Raw genomic sequence first — 22,028 nt, forward strand, 5'->3', positions numbered from 1 at the left:
ATTTGAAAGTGGGAGGGGGAGGGGGAGATCCAAAATGATAGGAGAAGACAGGAGGGGGAGGAATGGAGCCAAGAGCTGGACAGGTGATTGGCAAAAGGGATATGAGAGGATCATGGGACAGGAGGTCCGGGAAGAAAGAAAAGGGGGAGGGGGGAGAAAAACCCAGAAAAACTCCAAGGTGTATAGTCAGAGGGACAGAGGGAGAAAAAGGAGAGAGAGAAAAAGAATGTGAGTATATAAATAAATAACGGATGGGGTATGAGGGTGAGGTGGGGGATTAGCGGAAGTTAGAGAAGTCAATGTTCACGCCATCAGGTTGAAGGCTACCCAGATGGAACATAAGGTGTTGTTCCTCCAACCTGAGTGTGGCTTCATCTTTACAGTAGAGGAGGCCGTGGATAGACGTATCAGAATGGGAATGGGACGTGGAATTAAAATGTGTGGCTACTAGGAGATCCTGCTTTCTCTGGCAGACAGAGCGTAGGTGTTCAGCGAAATGATCTCCCAGTCTGCCTCGGGTCTCGCCAATATATAGAAGGCCACATCGGGAGCATCGGACGCAGTATATCACCCCAGATGACTCACAGGTGAAGTGTTGCCTCACCTGGAAGGACTGTCTGGGGCCCTGAATGGTGGTAAGGGAGGAAGTGTAAGGGCATGTGTAGCACTTGTTCCGCTTACAAGGATAAGTGCCAGGAGGGAGATCGGTGGGGAGGGATGGGGGGGAGGGGGACGAATGGACAAGGGAGTCGCGTAGGGAGTGATCCCTGCAGAAAGCAGGAGGAATGGGAAGGAAAGATGTGCTTAGTGGTGGGATCCTGTTGGAGGTGGCGGAAGTTACAGAGAATAATATGTTGTACCTGGAGGCTGGTGGGGTGGTAGATGAGGACAAGGGGAACCCTATTCCTAGTGGGGTGGCGGGAGGATGGAGTGAGAGCAGATGTGCGTGAAATGGGGGAGATGCGTTTGAGAGCAGAGTTGATGGTGGAGGAGGGGAAGCCTCTTTCTTTAAAAAAGGAGGACATCTCCCTCGTCCTGGAATGAAAAGCCTCATCCTGAGAGCAGATGCGGCGGAGACGGAGGAATTGCGAGAAGGGGATGGCATTTTTGCAAGAGACAGGGTGAGAAGAGGAATAGCCCAAATAGCTGTGAGAGTCAGTAGGCTTATAGTAGACATCAGTAGATAAGCTGTCTCCAGAGATAGAGACAGAAAGGTCTAGAAAGGGAGGGAGGTGTCGGAAATGGACCAGGTAAACTTGAGGGCAGGGTGAAAGTTGGAGGCAACGTGAATGAAGTCAACGAGCTCAGCATATGTGCAGGAAGCAGCGCCAATGCAGTCATCGATGTAGCGAAGGAAAAGTGGGGGGCAGATACCAGAATAGGCTTGAAACATAGATTGTTCCATAAAGCCTACAAAAAGGCAGGCATAGCCTCCTGTCCCGTGATCCTCTCATATCCCTTTTGCCAATCAACTGTCCAGCTCTAGGCTCCATCCCTCCCCCTCCTGTCTTCTCCTATCATTTTGGATCTCCCCCTCCCCCTCCCCCTCCCACTTTCAAATCTCTTACTAGCTCTTTTTTCAGTTGGTCCTGACGAAGGGTCTCGGCCGGAAACGTCGACTGTACCTCTTCCTAGAGATGCTGCCTGGCCTGCTGCGTTCTCCAGCAACTTTGATGTGTGTTGCTTGAATTTCCAGCATCTGCAGAATTCCTCATGTTAACAATTTTCACTTGTCACTTCTAGCATCGCTCAAGTCTAAAAATGCTTTATTGAATTATTAGCAAACATGATATTAGAGTAGATCAACGGTTGAAACAGAAATTTAAAAAAAGGTGGTCTCACTGATGGCTCAAATATGTGGTCGGCAAGTTCCTTGCAGGATCAAACATGATACCAAGATTATGTAGATGTAGGATTAGTTTGAAATATTTGAAAAGGGAACAGTGTTCGTTTCAGGCTCCACAGACAAAGGCAAGAGGCTTCCAGGTATTTGGTTGGAGAAGACCTGCTACTGTATGTCAAACAAGCTGGCTGTCAATTGAGAGTTAAAGTGCAGAACTTTGTACTATCTGCTTACTTGTGGAAATATGACAGCAGTGTATTGATAAGGACATTAAAAGCGAGAAACAGTTAGAAGGCAAAGACAGGAGCTTTAGGAACACCAGTGGAAACAAGATAAGGGAAGAAAACTCATTATTAGTTACTGATTCTCTGGTTATGATTAGACAGAAAAGACTGGAAACAGGGGATTGCAGTCCCACCTTGTGAACAATGGTACAAGATTAGCAGATGAGAATGTTGTGCTCAACCATGCCAAAAGTTGGGTTGAGAATTACCTCTGTCCCAGTTACAATACTAGAAACAACAAAATTCTCAAAGCTCTACACTATTGCGTTAGGAAATGGTAAGTCTAGGACCATTTTCAATCATGTTCAGAAGTGCCAAGTGGATGATTAATTTTAGTTACCAAGCACCAGAGAAGCAAGTCTTAACCAAGTCAATTTACATCATATGACTGCAAGATGTAATTCAGGCTCAGGCTTTGAGAAGGTGCAGTGGGGCTTTTAAAACATCACCAGTGTCAGCCCTACAGGTAGAAATGGGAGTAATGCCTTTGGAGCTAAGAATGATGTAATTGATGGCAAACTACTGGGCTAATTTGCAGGGGCACAATGATTCTCACCCTGCTAAAGGAGTGTTGCATGAGTGCTGGGAAAATGGGAGGTTTCAGAGGGATAACTTTAGTTGGGTAGGGAATGATATTGCTAAAGAATGTGGAGTGTTTGATCTAAGGATAAGTCCTTCAGTAGTTTATCCGGTTGTAGCTCCATGGAAGCTTGCATGGCCTGACATAGACTGGCATTTGTTCGAGGTAAAAAGGATAGGAAAATATAAAACTGATTTGGTAAGTGCATTTAACTGTCATGTGATGGAAAAGTACAGTGATTATAATCAGATTTATATGGATGGTGCTAAGGAACCTGAAACAGGAGTGATAGGGTTTGGGGTGGCTATACCAGCAAAAGAAGTTGGAATCAGCAGAAGAACATCTAATAAATTAGGGGTGTTTACAGTGGAAATGTTGGCAGTGCTGGCTGCATTGCAATCGGTGGAGAAAGCTAGACAAGTCAAAGTGTTGGTATGTTCAGATTCATCCTCAGTTCTAGCAAGTTTCGGGTCTTTTCACTCAAACAGTCGACATGATATACTTTATGAAGTCCTTCAGTCAGTCACAAGAATTGCAAATCAGGGAGGTCAGATAAAATTTCTATGGGTTCCAGCACATGTAGGGGTGAAGGGGAATGACAGGGTGGATGAGTTGGCAAAGAGGGCGTTAAAGAACGAAAATATAGAAAAGCATATTAGTATCAGTAAAGCAGAAGTTAAGTGTGTAATCTGGGAAAAAAATCAACCAAATGTGGCAAGAAAGATGGGACAGGGAGGGGAAAGGGAGGCATTTATATCAAATACAAAAAAAGCGTTGCAGCTACTAGGATAGGTAGTGGATACAGAAGAGAGGAAACTGTGGACTAGGCTAAGGCTGGGGCACTGTATGTTAAACAAAACATTGAAAACGATAGGGAAAACTGAGGAATGTCAGGAAAAGGAGTCAGTAGAACATGTAGTTGAGTCGCAGGAAGTATGGGATAGAGAGAGATGATGAGAATTAATCTAAGGGAACTGGGGGTGTAAGAATTCACATTAAAAGGGTTGCTGGGCATGGGTGAGAGAGCACAGGTTAGGGTATTCTTAGCTTTCTTAAGGGGTACAGGGATTTTTTTTTATAGGATATAATGGATAAGCAGGAATAGAGTGCTAGGATGGCCAAAGATAGAAGGATAAAGTGTAGGTTAGGGTGTGTGTGTGTGTGTGTGTGTGTGTGTGTGTGTGTGTGTGTGTGTGAGTGAGAGAGAGAGAGAGTGTGAGAGTGTGTGAGTGAGAGAGAGAGAGAGAGACAGAGATAGAGAGACAGAGAGAGAGATAGAGATAGAATAGAGATAGATAGATAGATAGATAGATAGATATTGGGTGAAGGGATTTAGAATGTACGTCTATTGCACACTCCGGAGCAGAAGGTGGTGGTAATGCACCGTTAAGCTGGGTGCCAACCGCCATAAAACAAGATGAAGAAGAGAAGAAGACTGCAGGAAACAGTGGAGAGTACAGCAAAGACTATGGCACTAGACAATATCCTAAACGTAGTGCTGAAAATGTGCTCTAGGACATTCTGTATCTCAAACAATGTACTTCACTACAGTTACAATACGAGTATCTACCCACCAATGTGAAAATTGTGCAGTGCTAGCAAAAAAAAGACAAATCCAAACCGGCGGATCAGTCAGCCTAATCTCAATCACCTGCAAAGTGATGGGAAGTGATATTAAGTAATGTGTACTCATCATTAACCTTTGTAGGTTTCATCCAGATTACTCAGCATTAGTTCAAAGGCATTCACCAAACCTGTCCAGAGGCGAAATACAGTGACCACCCTATATGTCAAGGTAGAATTTGACCAAAAATGGTATAAAAAAGCTCTAGTAAAACTGATCAATAACCTTCTGCCATGAGGTCACAAAGAGGAATATCTACTGATCATTGTGCAATGTTCAATACTATTCATAACTTCTCAGCAAACAGCAGCTAATGTCTGTATGAAGAAGGCCTATATTTGTCAGTGGGCTCCTAAGTGACAAGCTTCATTTGCATCACAAATGTTCCAGGCTAATAACCATTCACAATAAAAGAGAATATGGTAACTAATCTTTGACATACAATGGCATTATGATTGCCAAATAGCACCATCAACATTCTATTGACGAGAAATTCAATTGGACCAGCACATGAATAGTGTGTCTACCATAACTGGTCCAAGGCTGGGTATCCTAAGGTAAGTAATTCATTTCCTGACATCCCATAAATATTCCACCATCTACTAAACATAAATCAGCAGGATTATTGAATGCTTTCTGCTTGTCTGGATAAGTGCAACCCCAACAGCACTTGGTAAAGTTCAATAATCCTTTTGGTCACCTTGTCAAAACAAATTCCATCTTCAGCAAAACAGAGTAGGGTCAGAAGGTCAGCTCCCTCAGGGATAATTAAAAATGGCTGATAAATTCTAGACTTTATCACTGATGCCTAAAAATTAATAAATAACAAGAAAAATAGAACATAATGCATACCATCATTGGCAACCTGACTGGATGAATACAGGTAAGATGGGCAAGAATCTTGTGAGGCCGCAATAGATTCCAGTACTTTTGAGGAGGAAGCCAAGGTTAGTGTCATGGTTCCAAGATGGGATGATTATTTGAGAGTAGAAATGGCACTGGAATTGAAAGAGCAGGAACAGCACCAGGAGTGAGAAATCAGGTCTCAACTGCAGCTAACATGGAGATGGAAAAAAGAAGTCGAGCTGTCAGCAGATTAGCTGGAGTAGTTCAAGGGAGCTAGAGCTAGAAATAGGAGAAACCAGAAAGGCTGTAAATTCTGGGGTGGGGCTGAGAGAACATTAGGAGTCCAGCCCAGTGGGCGAGAGGAAACGTAGCAAATACAGCTAACCGTATTATGTCATTTTTAATGGCAGACTGTTCCATGAATTTCTAACATTTTCTATTGGATATAGAAGACAGAACAGAGTGGCTTGAATCTTGATGAAGGGTCTCAGCCTGAACTGTCGACAATTTATTCCCCTCCACAGTTGCTGCACGGCCTGTTGAGTTGCTCTAGATCTCTAGCATCTGCAGAATCTCGTGTTTGAGTAAATGTGTTGCAGTAGGGAACAGAAATAATTTAAGGTAGAAATGTGAGCCGCTCTTCGATAAGCAAGCAGGTGCTTTGCGTGATTCATCCAGATTTAATCTTAAATAGATAAAACTTGTTTGTCCTTTACATCTATTCAAGTCTGCATCTGAAGGATCTAGCTCAGGGAACATCCAGTGATAGAGTGATGATTTTAAAGGGTATAGTATGTTATGAGGAGACAGAAGATTGATGTGGTTTACATATAGTTGGAGACACACCATGGAGAATGGAAAGTCAAGGGGCAGTTAATTGAGGTTCCTGAAGTGTAGATGGCAATTGGAATTGTTCAGAAAAAATCAGATCTAGGAGATGTGAAGGCAAGGGGGAGGGGGCATAGGTAGAGACAAGTGCAAGGAGATGATCAAAGATGGGTCTATGCTTGAAACAATAAAAGCAGCAGAGCCATTTGGGATGCTGTAATGATGGAACTCTGCTTATTGTCACTTCCTATTTACTAGGCAGTTCACCAAGAAATTAGTAAACAAACTAAAATGAAGTGCAATATCAACCTGAGAATACATCCATTTACAGTTGGTTTGTCAGATGTTTGAAAAGGAGAATTCGGAGAACGTAATCATTTTTCATCAAGCAACATCTCAACTGGAGCATGAGCTGGATGTCACTATATTTGACAACTCAACCTTAAATCTCAAAATTTCATAAACAACGTCTACTAAATAGCATATGTTAAAAATCTTAGTAACACCTGCATCAAAGCTTGCTGTGATCCGCTCTACTCTGTAGCCCTCAGCTTTGCTACAAACAGATGAGTGGCCAAAGCAGAAGCAGGCAGTGCAGCCTTGCGCATTCTGAGGGTCCAGGTTGAAAAAGCCTGGCTTGCATCTACAGAAAAAGAGAACATTCTTGTGAACATACTTATTGATAACTAAACTGTTGATTACATGCATCAATTTATAAATACATTTTTATATTCAAACTACCAAGTTTGTGTTGTGTGTTCTTTTACCCTCAATTAAACCAAGCCTTCATGAATAACATTAAATACAAGCTATGTTTTTTTCCTTGATAAAACTACTTAGCATTATGGCAATTAAAATAATTACCTAACTATTCAAATGTTGGACTACAAACATGAAGATGGCAGAGGATAATTACTGATGTAGTTATTTTGAATTACAAGTCAGCTCCCATGCACCAAGTACTGAATGTGGAACTTTGAAGTTACTCAATTTAAGAAAAAGTTAATCTAAAACTCAAAGGAACACTGAATTTGTAGGGGGGTGTTCAGTGAAGAATAACTAAAGTAAACTGATAACTTCAAATATACAGAGCTGAACGTGTTTTCATAAGAGGAAAGATAATGCAGCAAGACAAGTTCCAGATGTTTAAAATGTTGAAAGATATGGGTACACATGCATACAAGCTATTTGGCTTGGACTATGGCCACAGAATGAGAGGAAATAGATTTAAATTTAACTAGCCTCAAGTGAGATTAAATGACAATTTCGCAATCATAGATATAATGAATGGACTGTGTTCCAGTTAAGACACTTAGTGAAATGAAAAGAAAAAAATTTGCATCCATAGCAACATTAGGAAATGATCAAGTAATTCCTTTGTATGAACATTATGTTAAAACTATTTGAAAACATTTCAAACAATACAAAGCACTTTTTGGCCATGTAGATGTAAACGCCACAATGATGCAGGAATGTAGGAGCCATGTTATCCTATGTTAGGGACGTTGGGTGAGGGTTAAAGGCTGGACAACAAAAGTGATGAAGTAGTATCACACTATCTTAATTTTCTGATGCTAACACAACTTGTTTTTCTTCAGCTTATTTCCCTTGTTATTTATTTAAAAACAATTTGGATCTTGTAACACTTTCTTATGCTTGTTAACTCTGCATTACATTAGAACCCAAACTCTTGGATTTTTAAAAACAAAAGCAACCCTGGAAAGACTAGAAGACTGGAGTTGTCTATTAAGTGATCATTAAAACAATTATTTTGCATTAATGATTGCTTTTAAACAACTGTATTTAGAAATACAAATGAAATCATTTGATAGTCTTTAAAAAACTCAGGTATATAAATATTAAAACATTTCTGATGTCAGATGAATCTTTTCTTCAAAAGAAAGTTGCCTCTACTTCACTGCTCCTTCTAGTGCTGTAGGCAAGGGAAGCTTCCTTATGTTAGAATTACATTATTATGATAGCACAGGTGGCGGCAATTTAGCCCGTTGACCTTTGGTAAGAATAAATTAATTAGTTTCCCATTCCAACTCATCCCCAGTAGCTTTGAAGTATTTTTAAAATTTCACTGACTTAATTTCGATATGAAGACCACAACTGAATCTGCTTCAACTGCTGTTCAGACAGTACATTCCAGATTAATCAGTGCTGTACGAAAAAAAAACCTGTTCCTTATCTCACCTCTGCATTTTTTGCCAATCTCCTTATATCTGGGGCCTTTTGGTGGAGGCACCGAGAACAATGAAGCATTTCTACATTTTGTCCTCATGCTGTGACCTTGAACACCAACAATATTTGAATTCCATCTCAAAAGCACTTATATCTGAACAAATCCAACTACTCCAATCTATCTATGCAAATCCATAACCCTTAGAGCTGTAACAGTGAATCATTTCAGTAATCCCATGTCTTTACATCTAACCCTGAATCCAAAACTACTTACTAGTTACAGCTAAATCGGCTGTTCTTATCAAGGGTCAATTTAACGTGCTTACATTGATTCTCTATGCCTCTACTTAAAACTCAGGATATCATATGCCAAATTAACACTTAGTCCAACTTGTCCAGAATGTTCAAGTATTAATGTGAACTTCCTCCCTCTGCACTGCCCTCAACTGTCCCCGTTCCTATTATCTTGTAGATTTGTTCCTATATATTGTATTGCCTGTTTTCGCTTCCTTACAGTATCTATTACTTTACATTTGGTATTAAATTACTTCAATCATGAATACATCCAGTCCTTTACAAGTATCTTTTGAAAGCCCATGTACACAATATAAACTTCATTGCCCACAACCATCTCTTGTTTTCAAAAGAACATAATTAATTTACCTACACACAATTTGCCTTTCACCTTAGACATCCAAGTTCCATCCTAATAGCACCCTAATTCGCCCTCCTCCAATTAAATAATTTCTTATACCATCTGTCTCTATTCTGTCCTAGGCTATGGTAAAGGCCAGGAAGCTGTGGTCACTGTCTCCAAAATGCTCACTCACCGAGAGTTCTGTCACCTGACCAGGTCATGGCCTAGAACCAGATCAGTCTCTCCTCTGGCTGGTCTGTCTACATACATTGCCAGGGATCCTTCCTGGACACCCTTGGCGAACTCTGCCCCATCTCTTTTGCACTGAGGAGATGGCGATCAGTATTAGGGAAGTTGAAATCACCCATGACAACAATCCTGCTATTTTTGTATCTTCTAAATCTGCCTCTAGTGTCTCTTTTGCTATTAAAGGGGGTGTCTATAGGGTGCTTCCTTCCTGTTTATTACTTCCATCACACTGACTTAGTAAGCAATCCCTCTGCACTGTCCTTCCTTTCTCTGCTGTGATACTATCTCCAAATACCAATGCCACTCCCCACCTCTTATCTCCCTGCTTGTCCCTTCTGAAATATCTGAACACTGCAACATCCAGCATCTATTTCTGCCCTTACGGCAACAAGTCTCTGTAATAGCCACAATGTTAAAACTCAGTGTAGTAACCCATGCTCTAAATTCATTGTTCTTGTTCCTGATACCTCCAGCACTAAAATAAACACATTCAACCATCTAACTGAGTGCAATTATGCCCTTTCCCCTGCCTATCCTTCTTCACAGTCTCTCTACAGGCTGCAGGTCTCTACAGGTCTCTCTTTACACCAACTACCCCACCACTCTGGTTCCCTTCCTCCTGCCAAACCAGTTTAAACCCTTCCCCTCAGTTCTAGCGAACCTGCCCGCCAGGATATTGGACCTCTCAAGTTCAGGTGGTAACATACCACTTTGGTACAAGTCCTGCCTTCCCCAGAAGAGACCCTAAAGATCCATAAGTCTGAAACCATGAGACAGTCAGTGGATTCACTATGATCTGCCAGCCAATTTTCACATACACACGTGGGCTCATTTTCCCTTTAACATTTTGTGTTATGATCTTTCCAGCTTCAGCCCAATTATCATCCTGGCGTATGCCATGTTTCCCTTTCTCTGCATATCTTCTTGTCCTTCTTTGTCATCAGGAAAGTTCTGCCTTGGGTTGCTCTATCCTTCTGTCCTGTAGAGTTGTATCTAGATCTTGGCTGAACCACTTACTTCCCCATTTAGGGTTGGCAGTTATAATTGTACCTAACAAACTCTGATATCTGCTTAACTTCAACTGGCTCTTCATTGATTTGAAAAGGGAGAAGAAACTATCTCATTTAAACCTTGATCACTATTAATTATTTTAGCCACACCAATGCTGATCTCAACACCTCTTACTTTGCTTGACAGCAAATAGGCTCCCCAAAACTAGACAAATATGCCGCCTCCCTTCCTGATCAGAAGAAGCATAATATTTCTTCACTTTAAGACATAAAGATACTATCATGAGGATGAAGGAGGGGCAAAATAGAGTGAAAATGTAGAGATTTGCCTAAGATCAAAGGAATGATAAAGCAATAATAATTAAACTAAGGAAGAAATTCATCTGAAACATTTTTAATATGGAAATTAGAAGGAATATGCAAATCTCCAGCAGTGAACTGGTTGAAGCAATAAAAACAAAGACAAGTTAATTTTATACACATCCATTAATATAACAAATATTCCCAAGACATTGCACGAAATGCTATCAAATAAAAATGTGACACTTAGCCATGTAAAACCAGAGTATGGTCAACGTATAAGCTTCTAAAGGATTGACTTAAGGAAAGACAGGCAGAGATGATGAGGATTGTGCCAATAGTTAATGATAGCAAGGAGAAAAAAAGTACTTGCCTCTCACAACTGCATTCCAGTGCTTAACAGCATGGTAATAGAAACCACAGTGTTGGCGCGTGGCCAAGTGGTTAAGGCGTTCGTCTAATGATTTGAAGGTCGCTAGTTTGAGCCTTGGTTGAGGCAGCGTGTGTGTCCTTGAGCAAGGCACTTAGCCACACGTTGCTCTGCGACAACATTGGTGCCAAGCTGTATGGGTCCTAATGCCCTTCCCTTGGACAACATCAATGGCGTGGAGAGGGGAGACTTGCAGCATGGGCAACTGCTTGTCTTTCATACAATCTTGCCCAGGCCTGCGCCCTGGAAACCTTCCAAGGTGTAAATCCATGGTCTCATGAGACTAACAGATGTCTAAATAGAAACCGCAGCCACCAATGGTAGACCAATTAAATTCAGATAAGATCACGAGGTCAAATTGGAGGAAAATGTTACTTTCTTCAAATTTGAAGAAAGTGACCTTTCTTCAAAACCACTATAAGTCTATCAATGGGGAAGCCAAGTGAGCATAAGGTATAAAAGAATAGAAATATTAAGAGTCAGATGAACCTGAATGAGAAGATGTGTGTAATACATTGGCATAGGTGTGCAACAAATTCTTTATTTAGTAACATTATCACTTAAAAAGAAATATATAGAAATAAAGTTGTTAGAAATATTCAAAGTTTGCTGATAGGTTAATTGACTCCAATAAATCACATCTTGATGTGGCAAAGAGGTAAAAGAATTAAAGGAAATTTGATGAGAATGCATGGTCAAAAATTGCAGAATTAGGAAAAAAAAAAGGGCAAGTGATGTGGAATGAAATGGGACTAACTGAATTGCTCTGTTGGGAGCTAACATGGATGTAATAGCCCAAGTGATATTCTTCAGTTATAATAATAATTTCTAAAACGTCCACCTTATAAAATACTTACCTCTCGCAGTTGAATCCCTCTACATTATTTTTACATACACAGCGACCTGTATTGACACTACATTCCGCTACACTACCAGAAGGATTACAGGCACATGCTCTATCAGAAAAAGAAAGAACATTATAAATACAAGGTATTTCAGACAACCAGATTTACATTATCAAAACCTTATGTGTGAAATTGTAGACTAATAATGATTAAATCAAAGGGGAAATAAAACAAGGTATCAATTAAGCATGCAACCAATGTATTACATAATAAGAAGCAGGGCTCTGTGATAAAACTCCCATTTTCTTGAACACAGAGCAATACAAAGGTCAGGAGCAATATAACCATGGGGAAGTTAGAACTGGGGTAACTTTTAAGCCCTCTTCTCAGAGGGGACTTACAGAGCTATTCAGAGCTTGCATACCAAGTTGTAAAGGAGAGTCAGTGGATGCTGTTTACTTGGATTTTCTGAAGGCCTTTGCCAAGTACAGCACGAGGCTGCTAAACCTCATGCGCACCACCTTGTCAAAGGCCTTCTGGATAGTGGTGTTCCGCAGGGGTCGGTGTCGAGTCTGCTACTTTTCGCATTATATGTTAATGATCTGGATGACAGAATTGATGGCTTTGCGGCCAACAGAAGATAGGTGGAGGAGCAGAGTAGACAGAAGCCAGTTGGGGAGCATGGGAAAGCTGACAGGCTCAATGTACTTACTTTAACGTAAAAAGTCTCACACATAAGTGGAATTATGATATTTTTAAAAGTACAGAAACATAGTGTGCAAATAGCAGGACTGGCAATTTCAGGATGCCCAAGTTTCAACTGTTGTGTGATATACAACTTTCAAATGTGACATTGGAGAATATAGAAAATCAGTACTAAGGAGGAAAAGATATTGGATGGTATGGGACACATAAGAGCTGAAGTTCTCTAGGGCTGAATGAGATCAGGCTCAGGTTGCTTTTGGAAGCAAGGAAGAAGTTAGTTGAGACCCTGACAGGGATTTTTCTCATCTTTGTTGAGCCACAGGTGAGGTGAGGATGACTAAAATAGTTCCTTTATTTAAAAAGGGCAGAAGGGTAACTATAGATCAGTGTGTCCAACATCAGTGGTAGGGAGTTTATTGCAGAAAATCCTGAGCGACAGAATTTACAATTGGAAAAGTGGCAACAGTATAGATAGGATGGTGAACATAGCATATGGCATGCATCCTTCATTGGGCAAGGCATGGAACATAAAAATTAGGATGCTATTTTAAACCTTACAGTGGTTAGACCACACTTGAAATACTGTGTGCAGTTCTGATCACCACACAAAAGGAAGGATGTGGTTGTACTGCAGAGCGCAGATTAGGATGTTATCTAGATAGGACAACTTCAGCTATAGGCAGAGATTTGGAGCGGTTGGATTTTCCTCTCTGGAGTGAAGGTGACTGAGAGGTACTAAATATAAAATTATGAGGGGCATAGGCTGGGTAGATTGCCAGAATCTTTTTTTCCCCACGCATGATTGAGGTTCCAAAATCAGAGTGGCATAGATTTAAAGTAAAAGGAAAAAGCTTTAAAGTGGGTTTTAGGGGAAAGTCTTTTTTTAAAGCATCGAGAATAGTTAATATCTAGGACTTGTTGATAGCAGAAGTAGGGAATCAAATTTAATCATTATATTTAAGAGCCACGTAGGCAGAGAATGAAACAGATCTAATGCAGAGAAATAGGATGAGTGCAGATAAGCATAAAGATTGGCATAAACGCAGGGGTCAAAAACTCCGTTTCTGTTCTGTACAACTCCATGGCTCCATTAAAACTTGATGTAGGATTGCTGGAAGAGGGGAACAATTCTCAAATGCAGTATGTGTTTTAATATTAGTGCGATACTATTTGCCTATGACAATATTAAATATTTGTCATAATACATTATTTAAGTGAGCCACCTTCACATCAGCAAATAAATAAAAGGTAAGCTAACACCCATTACCTGCACCCTGCTTCAGTTAGTGAGTGGTAGCCAGGCTGGCAGCGATCACATTTATCTCCCATCACTCCTGGTTTACAGCTACACCGACCATAGATATCGCAATGGGTACTAATGGAACCTTGAAAGCAAACAGAAGCAAATACTAGTTCCCCAAATTGAAGGCAAACTATTTTCAAAGTCAAGGTGTACAGAAAAAGAAAGTGGATAGCAAACAGAACTCCTGATTTCTGAAAGGATAGGAAAGTGAACAAAATGAAAATACCAGATGCAAAAAAAATTAACTGCATTCTAAAACAACAGAGTGCCGCTGATGCAAACGAGTCTGAATCTAGATCTGGAAAAAATTAGTGAATATTACGATGAGAAGATAAAGTCAAGAAACATTTTTATGATAGTATTTTTTTTCAAAAATGTCGATCAACTTTTCTCAAAACTGCAACAAAATATATGAGCAACTGTAGTAACAATTTAAATAGATCTATGGGTTCCCCCACTACATTTGAACTAAATTTGGCCATAGCTAGGGAGGAAAACCCTACTCACAAAACTGAATTAAACCCGAATAAAGCCAAAAAATGTTAAGAGACAGTTAGTAATATTAAAAATATAGTATATGACTGCGTGAGAGCATATGTATAATGGTGATTGCTGAAGAATGAATACCAGCAACTTGACTTTGGCACGTCTGAAAATTTAAATAATTTAATAATTTAAAATCCAAAATCAAAACAAGTTGCCAGCCAGGAGTACTTACAGTTTAAGATGGAGCTGAGGTATCAACCAAACATGTTCTAACGGCACGGTGGTAAGAGTTGGAGAGCAAAACAACTTACTCCAACTTCTATATCCTCTTCATCATCACTTGCTACATCAACTTGATACAACTACAATTTACTCTGGATAATCTCTCTGGTGAATCTGAATGATTTGCATTACAATGAAGGTATGTACTTGGGTTTGTTGAGAATAACAGGTCAGAAGGGCAGTAGTGTACAGGAGGACTATCAGATGGGGGGATGGGTGGAGGGTTTATAGTGACAATCAGTTATGTTTTTCCCCCAGGCAGCAAAATTTTATCATGCACAGTCCAAACTGGATGAGGTGCCGAAAATCTACAAAGATTAGGCCTTTCCCCAGGCAATCTCAATCACTGCAGAGTATTGTAACCTATGGAGACACAAGAGACTGCAGATCCTGGAATCTGGTGCAACATTCAGCTAGAGAAACGCAACAGGGCAAGCACCATCCCTGAGGGTGGGGGGAAGAAACTGTCAAAGTTTCAGGTTGAAGGCCTGCATCTGGATTTCAGAGTTTCGATCCAAAATGATTGGTTTTGTCTCAGCATGGCGTGGAGGCTCCAATGCACAGGATTGCAACAGGCTGCAGAGACTTGTAGACTTACTCTGCTCCATCACAAGCACAACTCCTTACACCATTAAGAACATATTCAGAAGGTGCGCCTCAAGAAGGTAGCACCCATTACTAAAAACCTTCACCATCTAGGCCATGCCCTCTTCTTGTTCCTAGTATCAAGGAGGTACAGGAGCCTAATGACCCATACTCAAAAATTCAGAAATAGTTTCTTCCCCTCAGCCATCAAATTCCTGAATACCTGCTCCTTATTCCTTTTATTTTTGCATGATTTATTAACTTATTTAATATATAGTGATTTTGTACCTTTGCACTGTACTGCTGCCACAAACGAACAAGTTTCACACCATGCAAGTCAGTGATAATAAACCTGACTCTGATTCTACTCCTTCCCTCCCCTCCACCCCCACCCCCCCCAACCCCACAGTTGCTGCTCAGCCCCGAGCTCCTCCAGCAAACTGACTGTTGCTCAAGGGGTGAGTGCTGGGATAGTAGCATTGGTGAAAAGGAGTTCTGTAAGAGAACTTAAAGCCAAAAGCCTCTTCTGAATGCTCGGTTAAAGCCAAAGTGATTGAAATTGCATTTATGCAAGGGACTTAGCACAAGTTTGAGAGTTGTGGTAAACAGGAAATTGCAGTATCCATACCAAGTTAAGCAAGTTTAATAATATATTGTCTAAGAAAATCATTAATACAGAGGTGCATGTAAAAACCAGTGGACCTAAATCATCCTAAATCATTTCAAAGGAATAATTATGATATCCACATCAAGTTGTTAATTTATATTTCTTGCTCAATGAGACAATTAATTGTAATCAAAAGTTCTAAACAATCAGAAGTGCATTATAAGAGCAGCAAAATTTTGCAAAGTTGACCAAAATGTATACTTTGTTTTTTTAAAAAAAAGGAACAGTTTTATACTTGCCAATAGGACTGCAATTGCAAGGTAAACATGGAGCTTCTGGACCCTGGCGATAGAAATTGTCTCTGCACCTCTCACAATTAGGACCTTCCGTGTTGTCAATACAGTTGCGGCAGCGACCACCATGTCCTGTGGCTCGGTAAAGCTCAGCATCAAAGTAGCATTCCGCAGATTTGCCATGACAATTACAAGCTGCCAAGAGCAGAAATTGAAATGCAACTTAATTAGCAGAATTACTATTAAGCAACACTGGCCAATGCTTACCTCTCTATCAACATTTCAAAATCTATTAAGTAACCTTCACATTGCACATCACATTGTGGAATATGGCTGACCACATTTTCTCTCAGGTCTTAGTGATAGTGATTTAAAATGTGTTTTATTGGCAGCAAAGTATTTTGAGGAATTAGGGAACAATTGTTTTTCTTTTCAAACCTTCCAAATAAAGCAATATTTAGATCACCTTATGGTTACCAGCTCAGTTGGATAAATGGTCTCAATAACATTCTTTTGGCTTAAATGGATATGACTGATACGTTGAATGGCTCCTCAAAGTGCCATAAATTCTTGATTCTACCACTGAGTATACATGTGACGGGATCTTCCGATCGGCTCTTTCTTCACTTCCAGCACCACCTTGCAGCATTCATTTTAAATATTCATCTAAAATATTACACAATGAAACTCCAATAATCTACTATTCAATTGTTCAGAAATCTTAACAATTCGGTATCTAGCTCAAAGGGTGTCATTTCCCATGCTCCCTTCAAGCTCATATAAGCCCCCCATTTTCCACAGTTCCCTCAAACTCACTTGAGCCCTGTTTCTACACTCCATTTAATTTTAAATCAGGTTCATAGGTAGATTTATTATACTACTTAGAAGAAAAATATCTAATAATACAGTACTGGGATATTAAGAGGATTAATTTCAATAAGGTAGAAAATATGCCAGTCCAGCAAAGCTTTGAGGATGCCAGATCTTCCAACGTTATTGTACTTAAATTTAAAAAAAATTAATTACAAGAAACTTAACAGAAAGACTCATGCCCAGCAAACCCAAATTTATTTTCAACTCCTCCATAATAATTTCCTACCTATGCATTTTGACAAGTAAGCACCAGACATGATTTTAATGAGGTTATCTGAACAAAAGTTTGCAGCTTCCATGGAATGGGGACAACTAGATGCACATGGACAAGACATCAAAAGTAAGTGAACAGATTCAAGTTTAATGTCAAGCCAATCCTATGCTAAGTTGACAGCAACCAATGATAAGTTAGAGAGATTTCTAACAATGCTCTCTAACAATGACTGTCACTTGCAAGCCATAATGAGGCTACCCAGAACATAATGTACTCTGGTAGGGGACATTAAAAATAAGCGAGATGGACATTTCTTGAAGGATACGATTGCTGAACAAGGACTGCAGGAGGCAGTGGAAAACCAAAGGAAAATTTTACTTGACAATGCCCTCAGTAACCAACCAAGTAGCTATCCATCACAGAGAAGGAGATACTGCAGTGCTGATAGACACAACATTGCATCTCCGTAAGGAGTTGCTAAGGGTAAGGCAGTGAACATTATGTTCATGGACACATAAGGCATTTGATAAGATACCTAATGGTAGGTCAATTCAGAAGATTAAGATGCATGGGATCCAGGGTGAATTGCAAGTTTTCATTTGAATCTTGCCCATAGAAGACAGAGCAAGGATGGAAGTCTGTTATTCTGGCAGAAGCTTGGTAACCAGTGGTGTTCTGCTAGCATCGATCCCTATTGTTTGATGTATATCAATTATTTGGATGAAAATGTAGATGGGCAGATTAGCAAATTTGCAGTCAACACCGAGACTAAGAGAGTAGTGGACAGTGTAAAAATTGAAAAATATAGCGTGATATAGACCAGATACAGATGTGTGCAAAGAAGCAGCAGATGGAAATTAGGTGAGATGTTGTACTTTTGGGGGTCAAGTGAAAAGAGAAAGTACACAGTCAATGGTAAACCCCTTAAGAGCACTGGGTTACAGAAGGGTATTGGGGTCCGAGTCCGCCTCACTATAGGAAGGATGTGGAAGCATTGGAAAGGGTACAGAGGAGATTTACCAGGATGCTGCCTGGTTTAGAGAGTATGCATTATGATCAGAGATTAAGGGAGCTAGGGCTTTACTCTTTGGAGAGAAGGAGGATGAGAGGAGACATGATAGAGGTGTACAAGATAATAAGAGGAATAGATAGAATGGATAGCCAGCGCCTCTTCCTCAAGGCACCACTGCTCAATACAAGAGGACATGGCTTTAAGGTAAGGGGTGGGAAATTCAAGGGGGATATTAGAGGAAGGTTTTTCACTCAGAGAGTGGTTGGTGTGTGGAATACACTGCCTGAGTCAGTGGTGGAGGCAGATACACTAGTGAAGTTTAAGAGTCTACTAGACAGGTATATGGAGAAATTTAAGGTGGGGGGTTATATGGGGGGCAGGGTTTGAGGGTCGGCCTGTACCGTGCTATACTATTCTATGTTCACTGAAAGTGCCTATGCAAGTTGATGAGGTGCTAAAGGTAGCGTACAGCACGCTTGCCTTCATTAGTAAGAGTACTGCGTATAAGAATAAGGAAGTCACGCTGCAGCTTTATAAAACTTCAGTCAGACCACACTTGGAGCATTGTATGCAGTTCCATTACAGAAAGGATGTGGAGACCATGGAAAGGGTGCAGAGGTTCACCAGGATACTGCCTGGACTAAAGTGTACGAGCTAAAGAACAGTTTGGACAAACTTGAGTTCTTCTCCCTCAGGTGTCAGTGTCTAAGAGGAGACCTGATAGAAGTTTTTTTAAATTATGAAAGGCATGGATAAGGTAGACAGTCATAATTTTTCCCTAGTCTACATATGTCAAACAATCTTTTAAAATTATTGGGGGAGGGTGTTAAAGGTAACAGAAGGGGTAAGCTTATGTTTTTTTTAAAACAGAGTGAGTGGTAGGTGCCTAGAATAGGTACTAAGGATAGGAGTGGAATCAGGCAACTTGGTGGAGTTTAAGAGGCTTTTAGATTAACACATGAATATGACTGAAATGGAAGCATATGGATGATACACAGGAGCAGGACATTTAGTGTAAAGTGGCATCAAGGTTGGGACAAAATGATGACGCGAATGGCTTGCCCAGGAAGGTAGAGTTCTATATTTTATGTTCCTATGATGGATGCACTCTCCAAAGCACTGACACCATGTTGAGTTACAAATCTAGCAGGTCACAAATGAGTATGCATAATGAAGGGACTGCCATTACATCTTTAACCTCATCGCCTTGTATATTCTTGACTCTGCAAACACCAACCCAGAATTACAACCCTGGCTCAATGAAGAGTACCAATGAGCACCTCAGCGGCCATTCTATGTGTAACTAATAATCAGGTATTATTCTGGCAAAGCTGAAATAAAAAGACTTCTAAAGCACTGTCCTAAACAGAAAAGGCAGCATACAACAGACAGTGAGAAGGGATCCCACCATTGAAAGATTGGCTCAAAGCTCTGCATTTCAGCCAAATTCAGGTGCAGAAAGTGGTGGAAAATTAAACAATTAATGGGAAGCAGTAACTCGGTGATTGTGTTCATCTTCAGTGACTTCTGTACTGACATCCAAGTACAACAGTCTATTAGTCAAAAGGACTAAGCGAACAGTTGCGTTTACTGAGGATAGCAATGAGTGTCTGTTGTGTTGAAAACTTAAGCTTCAGTACTGGTTGTGCATCCAGGTAAGCTGTCCCAAGTACAAATACAACTCAGCACTTATCAGACAAAACAGAAAATGGTTCGTGTTATGTCCTTAGCTCAAAATGCAGAACATATCCAATTTGCAGTTATCAGCAAAGTGACTCAATGTGATGCCAGCAATTCTGCCACATGACATTTTCTCACTGGTATTCAGTTTAAGTTCTGTAAAAGACACAAAGCGGAAGACTGTAGCGTCGGTTCAGATGAACATTACATTTCAGGAGTAACAACCAATTTGTTGGAGCAACTCAGAAGGTCAAACAGCATCTGAGGAGTGGGGTGGGGGAAGGAATCTCTTGGATCGAAGCCCTGCATCAGGTCCAACATTGTAGAGGCGAAGACAGACAGCAGAAAGAGGAGAGTGGAATTGGTGAGTCAGGAGCCAGAGGGCCCGGGAGGGGTGAAGGATAATAGAAAAAGCAGGTGAACGCAAGCAGACAAAAACACAAGCAGATGGAGCCAGTAGTGGTGAGGGGAGGGTGGATGTGTAAATAGCTAGGAGGATGATAAACAGGAATACAAAGGTTACCAGTGAGAGATGAATGGGAGATAGAACTAGAACTTATTTTGGTGGGTGGGGTGAAATGCCTGGGTCAAGGGTGGGGTGGGGAGGGGAAGCAGGAGGGAGAGAGGCCAAAACTGGGCAAGTGGGAGCTGGAAATAGGGATATCTTTCTGTGATAACAAATGAAGCTTGATAGTTAGAGGATTTAGGTACACCTACATTTCCTCAGAAACAGATGGGTTCCCCAGTGGTAAAACATGGTCAACATTCAGATCTAGATTGACAAATGGCAAATAATATTGGTACACATAAATGCCCAATAACAACCACTTCCATAATCTCCACAAGTTGCTCAACAGCATCTCTCAAAATGCCACCTAGGAAGAGGATGAAAGTCTGTATTAGATCAGCAGAGCAGGTGACATGTTACGTCTGTTTCCTTTGCCATCCATAGTCAATCTATTTGTCCTAGTTCTTGACGATTTCATTTCAGTTTCACACTATCAACTCAGTTTAAATCCTTCAAGATTTTAAATATCCCTCTGTTCCAACAGAGTAACAGTAGCGTCTTCAGTCTAATGACACAAGTCCCCCACTGCTAAAAACATCCTTCTGCAGCCCCTTAACTATCCTAATATGTCCAAAAATGGACACAATACTCCAATTATGGCAAATCAGTGTCACCTAAAAGATTTTCATAGTACTCTGTGCTACTCTTTACAAAACCCAGGATCCCTTACATCTCTAATCACTTCCTCAGCCTTTTCTGCCACTTTCAACAAACTGCACATTCCCCTCTCCCCCAACCCTGATCTGCTATTGTACCCTTCATAGAAGCACCCTCGATATTGTCTTTTCACATTCTTCTGATCAAGATGCAACTTCATGTGTGTAGAATTCCAAAAATCTGGCATCCAATTGTTTGGAAATCCCAATGATTTACCATATGGAACACTCATTAATACATTAGGCCCTCATTATCCATGGAGCTACTAACTGCAAGATCAGGTACGTATCACTGACTGTGGACAGAATGTGCAGCTGTAGCCAGGAAAACCAGACATCTTGAACTCCGGTGGGTTTATGGCCAGAGCCGGGATCCAGAGAGCAGGCCAAGCTGAAACTTTCTATAATTTAGTTCATTCACTCTCCCTTCAAATCCTTCAAGGCCCCATTCCTACCCTTCCTTTAAACTTCGTGGTCACTTGAATATGTATTATATTACTATATAACATGTAGAAAAGAAGTGAAATTAAAGTGTGTTGGATTATATGAATAATATCCATTCGTCCGGAACATCTGTTGGCCAGATAACATAATTCCAAAAGGATTTTGGATGATCAGTTTTACCGTATTTTTCTGGAAAAAAATTAATCTATCATCTATCTGCCCAATCCAGCAGAATCTACGTTTGTACATCTCCGTGAAGTCGATCCCTATGTCCCCCATGGTTCATCAGGCCACCTGTCCTCAGCCTGTCTCCAAAGCAGAATCATGAACATGGCTGATACTTTGCTATGTGCTGAAATGGCTCAGGTGAAAAGGAGCTGGGGAAGGTCTATAAATGCAGTCCATGCCAGAGGTAAAGATCCTTATAAACATAAATAAAAACAAAATTTGAAGGATTAGTGGAACAAGAAGTGCATGGGTAGATGAAGAGGATATTGGATTTGCAAAAAGGAAAAAAATGGAGAACTGGAATTTCAAATCAGTGCAGCGTCATAGCACAGAAACTCCTGTTTTGAAATGCTGAGTAATGGCTGGAAGGTTAGTCTTCAGCTTAGGTACATAACTAATGTATCTGTTACTGTCTGTCAGAAGACCAGC

General features: G+C 40.6%; 1 protein-coding gene across 1 annotated transcript in view; it reads right to left on the bottom strand.

Moving 5' to 3' along the window:
• The window catches only part of lamc1 (laminin, gamma 1), a 261,259-nt gene that overhangs the window by 57,972 nt on the left and 181,259 nt on the right, over positions 1–22,028 (bottom strand). The window contains exons 5-8 of the mRNA XM_072273978.1: positions 15,931–16,119; positions 13,636–13,753; positions 11,676–11,774; positions 6,512–6,648 (exon numbers count right to left, since the gene is read on the bottom strand). Coding sequence (XP_072130079.1) covers positions 6,512–6,648; positions 11,676–11,774; positions 13,636–13,753; positions 15,931–16,119 — 543 coding nt within the window. The remainder of the gene's footprint in view (positions 1–6,511; positions 6,649–11,675; positions 11,775–13,635; positions 13,754–15,930; positions 16,120–22,028) is intronic.

The sequence above is a fragment of the Mobula birostris genome, chromosome 12, assembly GCF_030028105.1.
Source record: "Mobula birostris isolate sMobBir1 chromosome 12, sMobBir1.hap1, whole genome shotgun sequence".
Classification (NCBI taxonomy): Eukaryota; Metazoa; Chordata; class Chondrichthyes; order Myliobatiformes; family Myliobatidae; genus Mobula; species Mobula birostris.